The sequence below is a fragment of the Carcharhinus amblyrhynchos genome, chromosome 4, assembly GCF_965287045.1.
Source record: "Carcharhinus amblyrhynchos chromosome 4, sCarAmb.v2.hapA, whole genome shotgun sequence".
NCBI classification, from domain to species: domain Eukaryota; kingdom Metazoa; phylum Chordata; class Chondrichthyes; order Carcharhiniformes; family Carcharhinidae; genus Carcharhinus; species Carcharhinus amblyrhynchos.
Window position 1 is genome coordinate 45,729,262 of NC_137327.1, and position 18,912 is coordinate 45,748,173.

The 18,912-nt window shown below is 41.6% G+C and overlaps 1 protein-coding gene across 1 annotated transcript in view; it reads right to left on the reverse strand.

Annotated features, from left to right (window-relative positions):
- cenpt (centromere protein T) overlaps positions 1–18,912 on the reverse strand; it is a 94,994-nt gene that overhangs the window by 2,960 nt on the left and 73,122 nt on the right. Inside the window, exons 12-17 of the mRNA XM_080187985.1 lie at positions 16,161–16,301; positions 13,331–13,552; positions 13,073–13,237; positions 12,756–12,843; positions 7,915–8,067; positions 1,650–1,754 (exon numbers count right to left, since the gene is read on the reverse strand). Coding sequence (XP_080044111.1) covers positions 1,650–1,754; positions 7,915–8,067; positions 12,756–12,843; positions 13,073–13,237; positions 13,331–13,552; positions 16,161–16,301 — 874 coding nt within the window. The remainder of the gene's footprint in view (positions 1–1,649; positions 1,755–7,914; positions 8,068–12,755; positions 12,844–13,072; positions 13,238–13,330; positions 13,553–16,160; positions 16,302–18,912) is intronic.

Sequence of the window (18,912 nt, forward strand, 5' to 3'; positions counted from 1 at the left end):
CTTGTACTTACAGTTCAGAATATAGTTATAGCTTTACAAAATTGTATGCAACTGCGTGGGAAGGAATATTTGCACTCATTAAAAAATAAGACTTAATTTACGTGCCACTCATGATATCAGGATATTCCTAAGTGTTTTATAGCCAACTAACTGTTTTGCTTTTTATTGGAAAGTGGATGTTGCTGCCAAGCATTTGTTGCTTATCCCCAATTTCTTTTCATCCAATTTCTTGGGCCATCTCAGAACAGTAAAGAGTCAATCATACAGCCGCAGGCCAAACCAAGTAAGGATGGCAAATTTCCTTAAAGGCTATTAGCATATCAGCTGGGTTAAGTATATTGATAATTTCATGGTACCTTTACTGAGACTAACTTTTCAGATATTCCAAATTTTATCAATTCGTTGAATTTAAATTCCAACAGCTGCCATGTTAGGATTTGAACTCATGCCCCAAAATATTAGCCTGGGCCTCTGGATTGCTAGTCAACTAATATTTGCACTAGACCACTATTTCTCCACAAATTTACTTTGAATGTCATATGTCTGTGTGATGAACATGCTTATGTTGAAGGTCACAAACCATCCAAGTTATGTTTGAAAGTTATAAAGATTCTGAACAGGAAGCTTACCTTTAAACTTTGCATAGTTATTGAAGTCTCCATGTCAAACAAAACATAAACCACTGGTATCAGCCAATGGCTGTAAATGCAGTCTGATCTCTTCAATTGTTTTTTCTGGCAAAAAACTGACTTGCATATTAGGGCAAGAAAATGGTTAGTTAACAAATTGCAGCACAGTGCTTAGCACTGCTGCCTCACAATGCCAGGGATCCAGGTTCAATTCCAATCTTGGGTGACAGTCTGCATGGAGTTTGTACGTTCTCCGTGTCTGCATGAGTTTCCTCTGGGTGCTCTTGTTTCCTCCCACAAAAAAAATGCAGGTTAGGTTGACTGGCCAAGCTAAATTGGCCCCTAGAGTCAGGGGGAATTGGTAGGGTTAATACATGGCGCCACCATGATGGCATTTGGTTTTCAGTGCGGGCATGATGGGCTGAATGGCTCCTTTTGTAGTGTAGGGATTTTATGATTCTATGAAAAGGAGCGGTGTTGCAAATCCCAAGACATTAATTGTTGTTGCAAACAATTGTGCCTTCTCCAAGCTAATTCTTAATAACCCTTATAATATCATTACATATCTAATGGAAGTAATGGGGAGGTGATGGCCTAATGGTATCATCACTAGATTATTAATCCAGAAACTCAGCTAATGTTTTGGGAACCTGGGTTTGAATCCTGCCACGGTAGATGGTGAAATTTGAATTCAGTAAAAAATAATCTGGAATTAAAAATCTACCAATGACGATGAAACCATTGTCAATTGTTAGAAAAATCCATCTGGTTAACTAACATCCTTCAGAGAAGAAAATCTGCCGTTCTTACCCGGTCTGGCCTACATGCAGCTCCATAGTCACAGCAATATAATTGACTCTCAATTGCTCTCCAAGAGCAACTAGGGATAGGCAATAAATGCTGGCGAGCCAGCAATGCCCATGTCCCATGAAAGAATTTTAAAAATTGCTGATTAAAAGTGTATTAAAATATATACTATGATGTGGTGGACTTAATGTTTGATTTCATTCGAACTCTCACCTTTTCATTAGAAGTTCCAAGTCTTCTTTTTCAACAGTCCGTCTTTTGGCATGTTTGCTGTACACATCAACATCATCACAAAGCTGTTTGAAATACAACTCCAAGCTGCGTAAAAAAATTAGATAGTATTTGTTATACCCACAACAGATATAGAAATTTATCTCTCAAATAACCTCATTTACCTATTCACTGCAAAATCTGCTGGACCACTTAAAGTACTGTTGATCCAGCTCTCGCCTTCTAAAACTGCACAACATTCCAGTATAATCCTAGGATGCAAAATTAACTCCTGGATTATTTTCTGTATTACAAATTGTCTTATTAAACCTCTCTGTCTTCTCCATTCTTACCTCCAGCTCATGGATTTACCAGCAAAGTTGAGACCATCTGATCAGCTACCACTTCCCTCTGTTTCTCTAGCCCAGCAGGTAAACTTCCTCTAAGGCAAGTATGCCCAGCTTGTGGCTAGTGGGCCAGATGAGCCTCTGAGCAGGTTATTTCTGAATAAGTGCGGCATCAACAACCCTTCAATCACTTTGCTGATGGTAGAGGGTAGACTAACTAACTGGCTAGATTGAATTTATCTTGCTTTTTGCAAATAGGGCATACCTGGCAGTTTTCAACACTGTAAAAAGTCTGACAACACCAGGTTTAAGTCCAACCGATTTATTTGATAGTACATAAGAACATAAGAAATAGGAGCAGGAGTAGGCCATCTAGCCCTTCGAGCCTGCCCCGCCATTCAATAAGATCATGGTTGATCTGTCATGGCTCAGTTCCACATTCCCGCCCTCTCCCCATAGCCTTTAATCCCCTCTCATCAAAAACCCATCAACCCGCGTCTTAAAAATATTTAGCAAGGTAGCCTCCACCACTTCAACGGGCAGAGAATTCCAGAGATTCACCAACCTTTGAGTGAAGAAGTTCTTCCTCAACTCCGTTCTAAACTGCCCCCCCTTTATCTTGAGGCTGTGCCCCCTAGTCCTACTGTCCTTTCTGAGCGGGAAGAGTCTCTCCACCTCTATCCTATCCATCCCATTCATCATCTTATACGTCTCAATGAGATCTCCCCTCATTCTTCTAAACTCTAACGAGTACAAGTCTAGTTTATTCAGCCTCTCCTCATAGCTCAACCCCCTCAACTCCGGCATCAGCCTAGTAAACCTCCTCTGCACTCCCTCCAAGGCCAAAATATCCTTGCGTAAGTACGGCGCCCAAAACTGCACACAGTACTCCAGCTGCGGCTTCACCAATGCCCTATACAGCCGCAGCAAGACCTCCCTACTTTTATATTCAATCCCCCTCGCTATGAAGGCCAGCATCCCATTTGCCTTCCTGACCACCTGCTGCATCTGCAAGCTGGGTTTTTGCAACTCATGCACAAGGACCCCGAGGTCCCTCTGCACCGTCGCCTGCTGCAGTTTTTCGCCACGTAAGTAATAATCCTTGGGGTTAGTCCCTTCGTCAGGTGAGTGGAGAGTTCTGGCCTCAGACAGAGCATATAAAGCACAGACAGTTTACAGATTAGAATGCGAATCTTTACACCCAACCTGCTGTTCAAGTCTTAAAGTGGCCGACAATGTGAGTGGAAGGAGCACTGATCACAGGTTAAAGAGATGTGTATTGTCTCCAGACAGTACAGGAAGTGAGGTTTTGCAAACCCAGGCAAGTCACGGGGGTTACAGATAGCGCGACATGAACCCAAGATCCTTGTTGAGACCATCCTCATGTGTGCGGAACTCAGCTATCAGTCTCTGCTCAGCGACTCTGCGCTGTGTGTCGTGAAGGCCACCTGGGAGAATGCTTACCCGAAGGTCAGAGGTTGAATGCCCGTGACCACTGAAGTGTTCGCCAACAGGAAGGGAACAGTCTTGCCTGGTGATTGTCAAGCGATGTTCATTCATCCATTGTCATAGCGTCTGCATGGTCTCCCCAACGTACCATGCTTCGGGACATCCTTTCTTGCAACGTATCAGGTAGACAACGTTGGCTGAGTTGCAAGAGTATTTACCGTGTACCTGGTGGATAGTATTCTCACGTGTGATGATGTCATCCGTGTCGATGATCCGGCATGTCTTGCAGAGGTTGCTGTGGCAGGGTTGTGTGGTATTGTGGTCACTGTTCTCCTGAAGACTGGCTAGTTTGCTGCGAACAATGGTCTGTTTGAGGTTGCGTGGTTGTCTGAAAGCAAGAAGTGGGGGTGTGGGGATGTGGGGATGGCCCTGGCGAGACGTTCGTCTTCATCAATGATATGTTGAAGATTCCGGAGAAGATGTCGTAGCTTCTCCGCTCCGGGGAAGTACCGGATGACGAAGGGTACTCTGTCCACCGTGTCCCTGAGGAGATCGGTGCGGTTTTTTGCTGTGGCACATCAGAACTGTCGATCTATGAGTCGAGCGCCATATCCTGTTCTTATGAGGGCATCTTTCAGCGTCTGGAGGAGGTGTCTGTCACGATCTTCCTCATCTGAGCAAATCCTGTGTATACGGAGGGCTTGTCCATAGGGGATGGCTTCTTTAACACATTTAGGGTGGAAGCTGGAGAAGTGGAGCATTGTGAGACTGTCTGTGGGCTTGCGGTACAGTGAGGTGCTGTGGTGACCGTCTTTGATGGAGATGCGTGTCCAAGAATGCAACTGATTCTGGGGAATTGTCCATGGTGAGTCTGATGGTGGGATGGAACTTGCTGATGTCATCATATAGTTGTTTCAGTGATTGTTCTCCATGAGGCCAAAGGAAGAAAATGTCATCAATGTATCTAGTGCATAGCATCGGTTGAAGATTCTGTGCGGGAAGAAGTCTTGTTCGAACCTGTGCATGAAGATGTTGGCATATTGAGGTGCGAATTTGGTCCCCATGGCTGAAGAACAGGAAAAACTCGAAAAACGCGGCATCACCACCAGCAACAACCAAGCCTCCCCCGGCACCACAGTAGAAAACAGCACTACCGCAGGGAGGTCTATTGTCAACTTGTCAGACTACACACTTCAATCAGATGAAATCGAAGTTCTCAGCCGAGGGCTCAATTTCTGCCCCACCACCAAAATGGACTCCATCAGTCTCGCAGCAGACACAGAGGAATTCATCAGGCGAATGAGGCTGCGGGAGTTCTTCCACAAACCCCAAGAGGCCAACAGCGAACACAATGAGACAGCCAATGAACCAGAACAGCTGACAGTGCAGCAACCTAAGAGGAAGGAGTCCAACTGGACTCCTCCGGAAGGCCGCTGCCCTCGACTGGGCTTGTATGCCCAAACCATCAGGCGGTGCGTTAACACCAGATTCATCAGCCGCACTCACAAGACAGCCCCAAACATCACCCAAGCACAATGCAACGCCATCCATGCTCTTAAGACCAACCGCAACATTGTCATCAAACCAGCAGACAAAGGAGGGGCCATCATCATACTGAACAGAACGGATTACTGTGAAGAAGTATACCGACAACTAAACAATGAGGAACACTACAGACAGTTACCCACAGATCCGACCAAAGAACACACTCATCAACTCAACAATCTGATCAAGACCTTTGATCTGGACCTTCAGAGCATCCTCCGTGCTCTCATTCCACATACTCCCCGCGTTGGAGATCTCTACTGTCTCCCAAAGATACACAAGGCCGTCCCATCGTATCAGGCAATGGGGCTCTGTGTGAGAACCTCTCCGGCTACATTGAGGACATCCTGAAACCCATTGTACAAAGAAACCCCAGCTTTTGTCGCGACACTACAGACTTCCTACAGAAACTCAGCACACGTGGAGCAGTTGAATCAGGGACACTCCTCGTCACAATGGATGTCTCGGCCCTCTACACCAACATCCCCCACAACAATGGCATTGCTGCGACTGCCTCAGTACTCAATGCTGACAACTGCCAGTTTCCAGATGCAATTTTACAACTCATCCACTTTATCCTGGACCACAATGTCTTCACCTTCAACAACCAGTTTTTCATCCAGACACACGGAACAGCCATGGGGACCAAATTCGCACCTCAATATGCCAACATCTTCATGCACAGGTTCGAACAAGACTTCTTCACCACACAGAATCTTCAACCGATGCTATACACTAGATACATCGATGACATTTTCTTCCTTTGGCCTCATGGTGAACAATCACTGAAAGAACTATATGATGACATCAACAAGTTCCATCTCACCATCAGACTCACCATGGACTATTCCCCAGAATCAGTTGCATTCTTGGACACACGCATCTCTATTAAGGACAGTCACCTCAGCACCTCACTGTACCGCAAGCCCACAGACAATCTCACAATGCTCCACTTCTCCAGCTTCCACCTTAAACATGTTAAAGAAGCCATCCCCTATGGACAAGCCCTCCGTATACACAGGATTTGCTCAGATGAGGAAGATCGTGACAGACACCTCCAGACCCTGAAAGATGCCCTCATAAGAACAGGATATGGCGCTCGACTCGTAGATCGACAGTTCCAATGCGCCACAGCAAAAAACCGCACCGATCTCCTCAGAAGACAAACACGGGACACGGTGGACAGAGTACCCTTCGTCGTCCAGTACTTCCCCGGAGCGGAGAAGCTACGACATCTTCTCCGGAGTCTTCAACATATCATTGATGAAGACGAACATCTCGCCAGGGCCATCCCCACACCCCCACTTCTTGCTTTCAGACAACCACGCAATCTCAAACAGACCATTGTTCACAGCAAACTACCCAGCCTTCAGGAGAACAGTGACCACAATACCACACAACCCTGCCACAGCAACCTCTGCAAGACATGCTGGATCATCGATACGGATGACATCATCACACGTGAGAATACCATCCACCAGGTACACGGTAAATACTCTTGCAACTCAGCCAACGTTGTCTACCTGATACGTTGCAAGAAAGGATGTCCCGAAGCATGGTACTCTGGGGAGACCATGCAGACACTACGACAACAGATGAATGAACATCGCTCAACAATCACCAGGCAAGACTGTTCCCTTCCTGTTGGCGAACACTTCAGTGGTCACGGGCATTCAACCTCTGACCTTCGGGTAAGCATTCTCCAAGGCAGCCTTCACGACACACGACGGCGCAGAGTCGCTGAGCAGAGACTGATAGCCAAGTTCCGCACACATGAGGACGATCTCAACAAGGATCTTGGGTTCATGTCGCACTATCTGTAACCCCCATGACTTGCCTGGGTTTGCAAAACCTCACTTACTGTACTGTCTGGAGACAATACACATCTCTTTAACCTGTGATCAGTGCTCCTTCCACTCACATTGTCGGCCACTTTAAGACTTGAACAGCAGGTTAGGTGTAAAGATTCGCATTCTAATCAGTAATCTGTGCTTTATATGCCCTGTCTGAGGCCAGAACTCTCCACTCACCTGACGAAGGGACTAACCCCGTAAGCTAGTGAGTGTACTATCAAATAAATCAGTTGGACTTAAACTTGGTGTTGTCAGACTTTTTACTGTGTTTACTCCAGTCCAACGCCGGCATAGCCACATCATGACAGTTTTCAACACTGCCAGATAGATGGCAATTTTCGAGATTACAAGCATGTCTGTCACAGAGCCAGTCTGAGTATGAGCAGGCTGACTCTTCAATGATTCTAGAAGAATTCTCATCATGAGCAATAGAGTTCTGAGCTGCGGACATAGTGCCGTGGGGAAGCTTGGCTAAGGGCACAGCTTGTTCTGGAGTAGATGACATTAGTACTATTGCTGGATTGTTGTCAGGGCTAATAGTCTTTGCAATATTCAGCGCTCTGCCATTTCTTGATATGACGTGCGTTCACTCTCACCGGTGTGCTCACTGACCAAAGCAGACTCCTAGTTAAGTAGCACAACGATTTTAACATTCTTATCTTTGCTTCCAAATTCCTCCATGACCTGGGTCCTCCCCTTTCTCTGTAATCTATTCCAATCTCACATTTCGAACTATAATTCTCTAATTCTTGCTTCTTGTTCATTTTTGGCTCTCACCTGAAGGCTTCTACTTTGAATTCCTCCCTTAAATCTCTCCCATCTTTCCTCCTTTAAGGCACTTCTCAAAACCTACCTCTTTAACTCTTCATACTCTTTAGTATGGTCAACTGCCCAAATATCTGTGTGACTCTGTCTAATTTTGTTTTATATTGCCTCTGTGAAGCAACTTGGGATATTATGTTAAAGACATATAAATACAAGTTGTTGCTTATATTGCATTACTGAAATTACTGTTTGGAAGATTTGTACTTCAAAATGATTTGCTTTAAATTGCATGATGAAACTATCATTCACCATTGTTCAACCACTGCAAATGTTTCCTTTTTCACTCTCATTTTGGCATAGTGAGTAAACACAGACTTTACAAAGCTGCTTGGCAAAATCGTTTTTCGTTTTTGGGTTGTTTTTTTTGGATGCCGCTTTATCTTCACAAGTGGTTTCTGTGCCCTGTTAATAACGGAGACAATATTTAATTTTCGATAAGCAACTGGTTCATTGATTTTATAACAGATTTATAACCATCCATTATTTAGAAAGTAGATTTCAAAATCAAATGTGTATTTTAGGTTGTTCAATTGGATTCAGTGTTCTCAGCAGAGTCCTTAAATTCAAGACTCCCAGAATAGCTATGACCAGGGACCCCTTTTGTAGAATCTCAATTTTTCCTCACAAATACTTCTCTAACCTTTCAGTGAATACTCTATTAAGTCAATAAGCTAGCTTATTATTACACAAAACATGAATAAACAAAATTTACAGTGAATTTGAATCTATTCCAAATTGTCCTGCAAAACATACAAACTAAGTAAGCAAGCACACCACTCTATTAGAGGACCAACCAAGTTTCTACTCAGTATCTCCTTTCTCAGATAGATGGAAAGCCAAGGATTTGTTTATTGACTCATTCTATTCAAGGAATGATTAGTTAAACTGTCAAAATAGTTGGGGGCTTTTCTTTTAAACAGTAGGGGCCCTCCCCACCCCATTTTTTTAAAAACATATTTGCTCATGACATATGGATGCCATTGACAAGGTCAGCATTTTATTTCTCATTTCCTAATGGCCTGAGAAGATGGTGATGGATCACATTTTTGATCTGCAGTCCATGTGATGTAGGTACCCCCAGTATTAAGTAGGGATTTTGATCCACAGAAATAGAGGAATGAAGATATATTCCCAAGTCAGCTTGGGTGGACTTGAGGAGAACTTGGATATGATGATGTTCCCATGCACCTGTTGTTCTTGTCCTTCTAAGTGGTAGAGATTGAGAGTTGGAGGTGCAGTTGAGGAATCCATGACATGTTACAGCATTGCATCTTGCAGATGGTATATACTGCAACCACAGTGAGTCAGTAGTGGAGGGAGTGGATATTTAAGACAATGGATGGGGTGTCAATCAAGGGGGTTGCTCTGTCTTGGTGTTAAGTTTCTTGAATGTTGTTTGAGCTGCAGATCTAAGCAACTGAGAACATACTATCACACTGCCAACCTGTGTATTGCAGATAGAATATGGGGAGTTAGATGAGTAACTTGTCACAGAACACCCAGCCTCTGTCAACTGCAACAATCATTTTTCTTTGCACAACATACAACTCTTAAGCCAGTGGATAACTTTATGCCTGATTGCCAATGACTTCAATTTTACAAGGGCTTCTTGATGTCACAGTTGGTCAAATGCTGCCTTGATGTCAAGGGGAGACACACTCACTTCACCTTTTGAATTTAGTTCCTTTATCCATGTTTGGACCAAAATTTTAATGAGGTCTGGGACTGAGTCCCAGAAATCCAATGTGAGCATCGTGAGCAGGTTATTGATGAGGGTCAGTTGATAGTCTTAATTATTATTAGTGACTTCATTAATTTATTGATAATTGTGAGTAGGCTGTCATGGTCGTAACTGTGATGTGGAGATGCCAGCATTGGACTAGGGTAAATACAGTAAGAAGTCTCACAGCACCAGGTTAAAGTCCAACAGGTTTATTTGGTAGCAAACGCCACTAGCTTTCGGAGCACTGCTCCTTCGTCAGGTGAGTGGGAGTTCTGTTCACAAACAGGGCATATAAAGACACAAACTCAATTTACAGAATAATGATTGGAATGCGAGTTTTTACAGCTAATCAAGTCTTAAAGGTGCAATGTGAATGCAGAGAGTGTTGGGTTAAAGAGATGTGTATTGTCTCCAGACAGGACAGTTAGTGAGATTTTGCAAGTCCAGGCAAGTTGTGGGGGTTACAGATAGCGTGATATGAACCAAAGATCCCTGTTGAGGCCGTCCTCATGTGTGCAGAACTTGGCTAACAGTCTCTATCAGCGACTGTGCGTTGTTGTGTTGCAGAAGCCACCTTGGACAACGCTTACCCGAACATCAGAGGCAAAATGCCCGTGAGATCCCGGATGAGGCCGTCCTCACATGTGCGGAACTTGGCTACAGTCTTTGCTCCGCTAAGTACAGCGACCCCCACAACTTGCCTGGGCTTGCAAAATTTCACTAACTGTCCTGTCTGGAGACAATACACAACTCTTTAACCTGTGCTTAACACTCTCTCCACTCACATTGTCTGTACCTTTAAGACTTGATTAGCTGTAAAAACTCGCATTCCAATCATTATTCTGTAAATTGAGTTTTGTGTCTTTATGTACCCTGTTTGTGAACAGAACTCCCACTCACCTGACAAAGGAGTAGTGCTCTGAAAGCTAGTGGCATTTGCTACCAAATAAACCTGTTGGACTTTAACCTGGTGTTGTGAGACTTCTTACTGGTGGTAACTGGCTAGGTGCGATTTGTCCTGCTTTTTGTGGACAGGACATACCTGAGTAATTCTTCATATTGTTGTGTAAATGTCAGTGTTTTAGCTTTATCAAATTGCTTTGCTAAATGTGTGGCTACAGCCTAAGTCTTCAGCAGTATAGCCAGGACATTGTTGGCATTCTTGGTTCATTCGAATGTTGAGATTTTAACGATCTGTGTCAAATGAACTTTCAGTACTTCACATCAAGATATTACTATTAAGTTAACTTCAGTTCACAAAGGGTTAAATCCACAGCATGCAGACTATCTGGAAATCCAAATTACACCTTCATGAATTAGCATAAATGACATTTACTACTTGCCAGCTTGAGTCAATGGAGGCTGATTACAACACTGGTAAATGTTTACAAGTAATGTTTTGCAATGACTTTGCTGATATGAGAAAAAGTAGAGAGAGAGCTATCGCCATGTATTTTAATCCAATAATTTGTAACAGTCTTTTCCTATTAGTCAGAGATTTCAAGTGTGTGATGTTATCCCATACTGTTTCCAGTACCAATATTTATGCTTCAAACATCACTGAAACAGGTTATTTAATCACTATCTTATAGATAAGCTCTTTGGAGTACTCTGATGTTGTGAAAAAGCTAAATAAATGCTAGTTCTTTCTGTTTTTATATCCAATGATCAAAGGGCTCCTTGTTTAGGAGGGAAAATATTTTTAGCAGTGAGTGTCTACCTGAAGAGGCAGATTCACATTGGGCTTTCAAAAGGAAACTGGATAAGCACCTGAAAGAGAAATATTCCTGGACTAAAGATGAGTGGGGAATGCAGTGTTTCTTCAGCAGGAACTCTTCAAAATACAACTAATGAAAATACAACAAAACTTACTCCAAATTATAAATCAAAGAAAGGGCTTAATAAAGAAACATCATTACTCCAAACTTGGGGCCTTGCTCTGAGTCACTCCAAGCTACCCGCAATTCTGCATAGTTCCTTATTTGTAGTAATTAACTGGTCAGCTGCCTATTACATCACTGTAATTGATTCCATGTTTTACTGGGTTAGCTGACCCTTACCTCTTGCTCCCATTGATCACATTACATCCAAAGTTGTCACTGGTTACATTTTAACATGCAGCTGGCTAAGTTGTTTTTGCAGAGAGCTGGCCTGGCTTTAACAGGCCAAATGGCCTTCTGTACTGGAATCATTCTGTTTCCCCCAAAGACCTGTTACTCTAGATATCTGTGTACCTAGTCAAATTTTCATTCATTGGAATTTCATGCCAGCTTGTGCCCTGCATTAAGCACAAGCAAGAATTATCAGGGGATTTTAAATGATCACAATAAGCACTTATTTAAACTAAGATCAAATTTTGGGTGACAGGAGATTCTACTGATAACTAATAAATCGAATTTTAACCACAGTGAAATTGTAACAACAGAAGAAAACACCAATGAACCTGTTCTCGTATTCGAAAAAGGTTCTCTAACCTCCAGGAAACATTTCCATCAGGAAACTGAAGCTATGGCTGATTTTCATTGCGTCTTCAGTAGCACTGGCACCAAATGTAGTGTTCCAAAATAATTCTGGTTGAGATCAGCCGATTCAGCAAAGACATGGGATTGAACTTAAAATATTCTGCTCCCACACTGCTCAACACAATAGCTATTAAACCAAGAAATTAAGCTATCAGAGAAGTGGATCTGACAATGTATTCTTTCTTATGAGGTGGGAGATGAGGGCAGAGACAGGAGATTGAAGACAATAATAACAAAATTTTAAAAAAAGAGATTCTCAGGATTGAGGGGAGATGTGTAGGGATATTATATTCATAAAACCAGGAAACATATCATGACCTAAAGCCACCCCAGAATAAAAATGGACAATTTTTAAACCACCCATTTCATTGAAGTCAGCTCCTTTAGAGTTTTTGCTGCAGCTGACTTTCATCCACTATAAGATTTATAGGCTTCTCAGGCTCATGTAGCAGACAATAGCACAAGAATTTCAACACTTTTTTAAAACAAATGATGATTTTCCATTCAACATTTATTTCAGTAAAAGAGTAAGCACTAAGCATAAGGACAAGACTGAAGAAAAAAAGGAGGATCTAAACAATCAGGCCAATGTGATAGGCTGAATTACTTGCTGACATTTCTAATTTGAGACACCTTAAACTTGCAAGCTCGCTTCTTAAATTTCCAGTAATTTTTGAATTATAATATTTAAATTAATAATTATTTGCAATATCTATGCAGAGCATGTTTTCCAAACTGTAAAGATAAATGGGATAAGTCTGTAATCAAAAATGCTTTGTGCTAGAAACATTTCTAGACAATGTCTAGATATCTTACGATGAAGAAGTATTATACTTGTTACTTACTTGCTACCCAATATCTTGAGAAAGTGTGGTGTGGCCAGTAATGGAGAGGATTTGAATACTTTCTCACTCTGCTGGAAAGGTGGTCTCACTTTTATAACAAAGCAAGATTCCAGATCAATTTTTTATATTCAGAAAGAAATATAAAGTAGGTATTAGATGAAACAAATAATCTTTTACATGTACTAAAACAGCAAGAATAATCAATTTTGTATACTAGTTGAAGGCAATCAAAATCTGGAAGACCTTAATGCTTCCATTTGGATTACATCAATTTGTCAGTCAGAGATAAGATTGAATCACAATTTTAGTGATTTTACCTTTACTATCATCTTCTTCGTATTCACTGTTGTCTATCTTGGCCATTTCATCATGGTCTTCTTCATCAGTGCCTTCATCGTCTTCCATTCTTTCGACACTGCCTTCGCCATCATCTTCCATTCTCTCATCATCAAATTCACCATCTTCCCCTCCTTCGTCCTCCACCCTCCCACCTCCGTCCTCCTCCCCCACTTCTCCGTCCTCCTCCCCCACTTCTCCGTCCTCCTCCCCCACTTCTCCGTCCTCCTCCCCCACTTCTCCGTCCTCCTCCCCCACTTCTCCGCCTAGTGTATTTTCATCATCCACTTTATCATGTTCCATGCTTTTAACTTCCATTCCTTCATCATTCATATCATCACTTTCCCCGACTTCATCAACTAACACCACTTCATTCACTCCTTCAGAGTGTCGTAATGCAGCCGACTCCTGTCCACCTAATGTTACAAAGTTCTGTTCAGCATCCCTGGCCACCTCCAATTCTGTGGATGAAAAAGACTATCACTGTAATTCAATTTCTTTAAACTCCATTAAGTGCATTTCAACCCTATTCAGATATTAGAGTAAATGACCAGGGAATCTCGAACTAGGAGGCATGGTTTCAAAATAAGGCATCTCCCACTTAACACAGAAAAGAAGATGAATTTCTTCTCTTGGAGGGCATTAATATTTGGAACTCATTACTGCAGACAGCAATGGAGACTGAATATATTCAAGGCTGAGTTGACTCCCTTGTAGGTCAAAAATCAAAAGTCATGGGGAGCAGGCAGAAAAGTGAAGTTAAGGCTATAATCAGATCATGATCTAATTAAATGGCAAAGGATGCTCAACGGGGCAAATAGTCTTCTCCTGCATCTATTTCTTTTGTTAGATTGATGCTGAAACTTAACTGCCATCAATATATTTTGAGATCATGAAATTGCTTTGTTAAACACCTCTCTCTTTTCAAAATTCATCTCAAGGGGCCCATTTTATCCATGATTTGCTGAGAACACACACTATGCCAATATTAATCGGTCATTGGTTATAAGAACACACTTGCTCTCTTCTTTTGGAAGACACCTTTGAGTAGGGTGTCCAATACAAACTTCCGATTAAAGACATACATTGGTGACTCAACTATAATTGCCTAGATAAGTAATTTAGGAAAGCTTAAAATTTAAGATATGCAAGATCCCACATTATGATGTGATGTAAATGTTAAGATCGAAAATGATCAACAAGTATTTCAAACCAAAGGTAAAGACATAGGACCCAATCTTACCATCACGTTGCATCCGTTTTCAGGCATGAGAACTTGGTAAAGTTGGGCGTGAGGCGACGGCCATTTAAATGCATTTGCGTGCATTTAAATTGACTTAATGGGCTGCATGCCCAACTTTACCAACACTTCTCCCTTTACCACCGTATTCGCCCACCCAGAATTGGCACAAAACAGACATGCTCCATATAAGTCCGATTTGGGTGCTCCAGTTAGTGAGGAGGTAAGTACCGAGTGTCTGACAGCTCTCTGCTTGGCGGGGGTGGGGGTGGGGGGGGGGTGGAGAATGTGCTGTCACTCTGCCTGAGATCAGTGGTTGGGGGAGGTATAAGGGGGTCAGTAATGTTGTGGGGGCGGGGCAAAGTCTATGAGGGCCAGGAGGAGGCAATATCCAGCCTGGGAGGGACGTGGCAAGCAAACAGCACTCTCAGTTTTTCTGCACATGCGCAGTTGGAGGTGCTGATCGGAGTTACAGGGTGTTGGATGCATTAAGCTCCACCCACTAGCTTGTGCGGTGCGATTCTAAATTGCTGATATTCTTACAGGCAGAGTGCATGGGGGGTGCCTGAGAACTGGTCGGACCTGAAACATTCCCAGTTTCAAGGAACTACAAAAGGTTGTGAATGTAGCTCAATCCATCACACAAACCAGCCTTCCATCCATTGACTTTGTCTACACTTCCTGCTGCCTCGGCAAAGCAGCCAGCATAATTAAGGACCCTACAAACCCTGCACATCCTCTCTTCCGTCTTCTTCTGTCGGGGAAAAGATATAAAAGTCTGAGGTCACGTACCAACCGACTCAAGAACAGCTTTTTCCATGCTGCCATCAGACTTTGAATGGACCTACTTTACATTAAGTTGATCTTTCTCTGCACCCTAGTTATGACTGTAACATTACATTCTCCACTCTCTTGTTTCCTTCTCTATGAATGATGTTTTGTTTGTATAGCATGCAAGAAACAATACTTTTCACTGTATGTTAATACATGTGACGGTAATAAATCAAATCAATATCAAATCTGCCCAGCACATGAATCAAAATGTAAAGCAGGACCCATAGTGTTGTGTTCATAAAGATCAAGGAGTCCTTACTGATGGAAGAGTCATGAAGGCCTGGAATCTATAGGCCCCTGGAGAAAATTATGAAGCCACTTGTGGAATAAACTTGCAGCTATTTGGAAAATATTCTCACTACTAATTTTTCCTCCTACCTTACTGTTGTCAATTCTGTTCTCAATGACTGGAACTCTACTTGCATTAGCTATATTTTTATATCATGTTCAAGCATCCATTTGTAATTCTCAACAGTGAATATCAGTACTGTTTTGACTTTGGAAAGCACCACAGTTACAGCAGATCTGATTCTCATCTGACAGAGATCACTGGTTAAAGGCACCATTTCTCCCTCAAAGTTGGAATAACCTTCTCTAGTGGATATGTCCTTCTCATACCTGAGTTCGGTTTTGTTCTGCTATATGCAATCTGTTAACTTGCAGCAGTTTCTTAGTGAACTGCATTGTCTTATTCTATCCAAAGGAGCTGGGTTCTCAGCCCCCTTACAAACAATTCATTGAGTTTTGGATCAGTGACCAAGGTTAATGGCAAAACAAACAAATAAAACACATATCAAAATCTAATCCAGCTATTGAGGAGCTTTAAATGTTTTGTTACCCTCCATCTTCGAACATGACTTAAACAGTAAAGCACCAGCCAGAGATAAGAACATTTGTTTATCTCAGTACATCAGTTTTTGATTAGATTCAATGAAAAACAGAACTACTGAATCAATATTTTGCTAACTATTTTCATCTCAAGTCTCCACTTTTACCTTTATGATCAGCCTGATATTCATCATCATGTGCTGTTTCATCTTCTGCTTTGGTTCTTTCAGAATACTGAGTGCCAACTGCTGACTCTGATCCTCGATGCTCAGACTGATTCCCCTTGGCAACCCCTCCTGTCTGGATACCTGAAGGAAAAAACATATCAAAAATTTAAACATTGCTTTATATTTCCTAGCTATTGTCTGGAATTTCTGAAGTAAAAATACCTCAAAATGACTGTCAAAACATTCATATGCAAAAACTGCCCACTGTTTGAACATTAAATCCGTTTGAATTAAAATCACCATTAACACAGCAAATAAATACGTTTCACAGTAATGCACTGTAAATTTGACTAAAACATGAATTTAGAATATGTAAGTTATATAAAATCAAAAACTGAGAAAATGTGAACAATTAAATTTTACTGAAAAGGAATAGGACTAATACGCTTGCACATAAATACAATACATGCACAATCACACCAGTCAGTCATGGCCCAGGTAGTAGCTCACTAACCTCGACCAAAAAATTATGGGTTCAAGCTCCACTCCAAACCCTAGTGCACTACTGAGCTGAAGCCTGTTCTTCTCTCTCAGATTAATGCAGAAAATCCCATGGCAATCTGATGGAGAGGATGGGTGTTAACCCCAGTGTCCTTGCCAATATTATTCTCCCTATCAACATGATAAAGGCATTATCTGGTTTTTCCTGCCTCCATCACTGGCACACCATATACAAGATGCATTGGACCAACTCACCAAACCTCCTTTAACAGCATCTTCCAAACCACAACCTCTACAACCTAGAAGGACGAGGGCAGCAGACACATGAGAACATCACCATATGCAACTTCCCCTCCAAACAACACACCATCCTGATTTGGAACTATATTGTTGTCCCTTCAATGTTGTTGGATCAAAACTTTAAGAGCTCCCTTCCTAAAAGCACAGTAGCTTTACAGATACCAGATGAACCGCAGCAATTCAAGAAGTCAACTCACCACTATGTTCTCAAGAGCATCAGAAGAACAGTTTCAGGGCTACAAATGCTGACCAATATCCCACGAATATATGTTTAGGCAACCATTCTATGCTACCATGATAAATTTCAGAAAGCCACACAAATGCTAGCACTGGGGCCAATTTTTATGCACTTCTATATGCATTTAGTTACAGAGATACACATTATAAACATGCACCTCCTCACAGAACAGCCAGTTTCAGTCATTTCTTTTTTATGGAGGCACGAGCAAATCCATTGTTAATGCCCACCACCTGCAAAATTTAATATACAATTAATACTGATCTCCTTTTAGGCACCCTCCACCTGGTTGACCTTTGAACTGTGGTTTAGTGCTTCTCCATGCTCATTCAGCTGTCAGGCCGCTCTTTGCAGTATTGGACAAATATTGGACGTGCTGTCTTTTAGGTGAGACACTATCAGAAACCCAGTCTGCCAGCTCAGCTCCTGCAGCATTTTTGAAGAGTAAGAGTTTATTCTGGTGTCTTGACCAACATTCCTTCCTCAGCCAACACAACCATAGGAAAAGAGAAATTATCTGTTTTTTTTTGTCATTTGCTGCTTGTGAAGCTCATGTACAAATTGGCTGTTACAATTGTCTACATAGCACTGATTCTACTTGAAAAGTAATCCAATATTTAGAAAGCATTCTGGGGATGTTCTGATATATGCATAGTCTTCTGAAGATAAAACTTATGGAGACACAGCTCTTGCACCTTAAATAAAAAAGACCTAGACTAGCCTAAAAAAGATCTGAGTCTAGATAAAATGCTGGCAAGCTATACAAATATGAGGGGCCTCACAATCAAACCAGTCACTGCCATCAAAAAGCATGTAGCAACTCTTTATTCTCCAGCATGGGGTACTGGATAACAAATCAGGATTGGGGCCTTCACTAATTTTTCCCCTCTCTAAGAGTGTGGGCAACAGCCTTTTCTAAAGCCTCACTGTTACACAATTGAGGGCAGCCCACATCCACATAAGCAATCTCCATGACACTGCACCAAACCAACTGGTGCAATTACTCATTAAATCACTCAAGAAAAAACAGCAATCATTCTAATGAAATATTCATTTAGTGCTTACACTTCGTTGTTTCACTTCCAATTAATTTTGCATAAACACTATTTGATAGAAAAACAAGAATAAATTTGAATATTTCATCTGTTATAACTGAGAACTGCCTCAAACCAATTCATAGAAATTAATTTGTCAAAATCAATGACATACACAGACAAACTTTGTGACCTACTTAACTACCAATTTAATACAAATTAATCTGATAGTTCAGTCATTTAGTGTCAAAAACTCAAATTATCCAATAACTTGAATTAAGCAATACTAACGCAGCAAAAATTTAATTATCCCAGTTTGAATTAAATAGTTTTAAATTAAAAGCAGCCCTGTGATCCGAGTGAAATTGTCATTTTAACATCATTTCAGGTCAATTTGTGTATGCTATGGATTTATATCCACTTGGCATTGATTAGCACTAACCAAACTGAGTTCACTTTCAACTTTACTGATAGACTTATCCCAATTTATCATGCTGGATTTAAATCTAGAAAGGAAAATGTGGAAGCTGTTGCCATTCAATAATGACTTGAAAATTCTTGACACTTTGCACAATTCACAAATAGAATGTTATGAATCTAAATATCATTTTCTAATAAAGTCTAAATTTATGAATTCACCCACCCCCATTTTCCTCAAAATGTGAAATTCAGTGTTTAG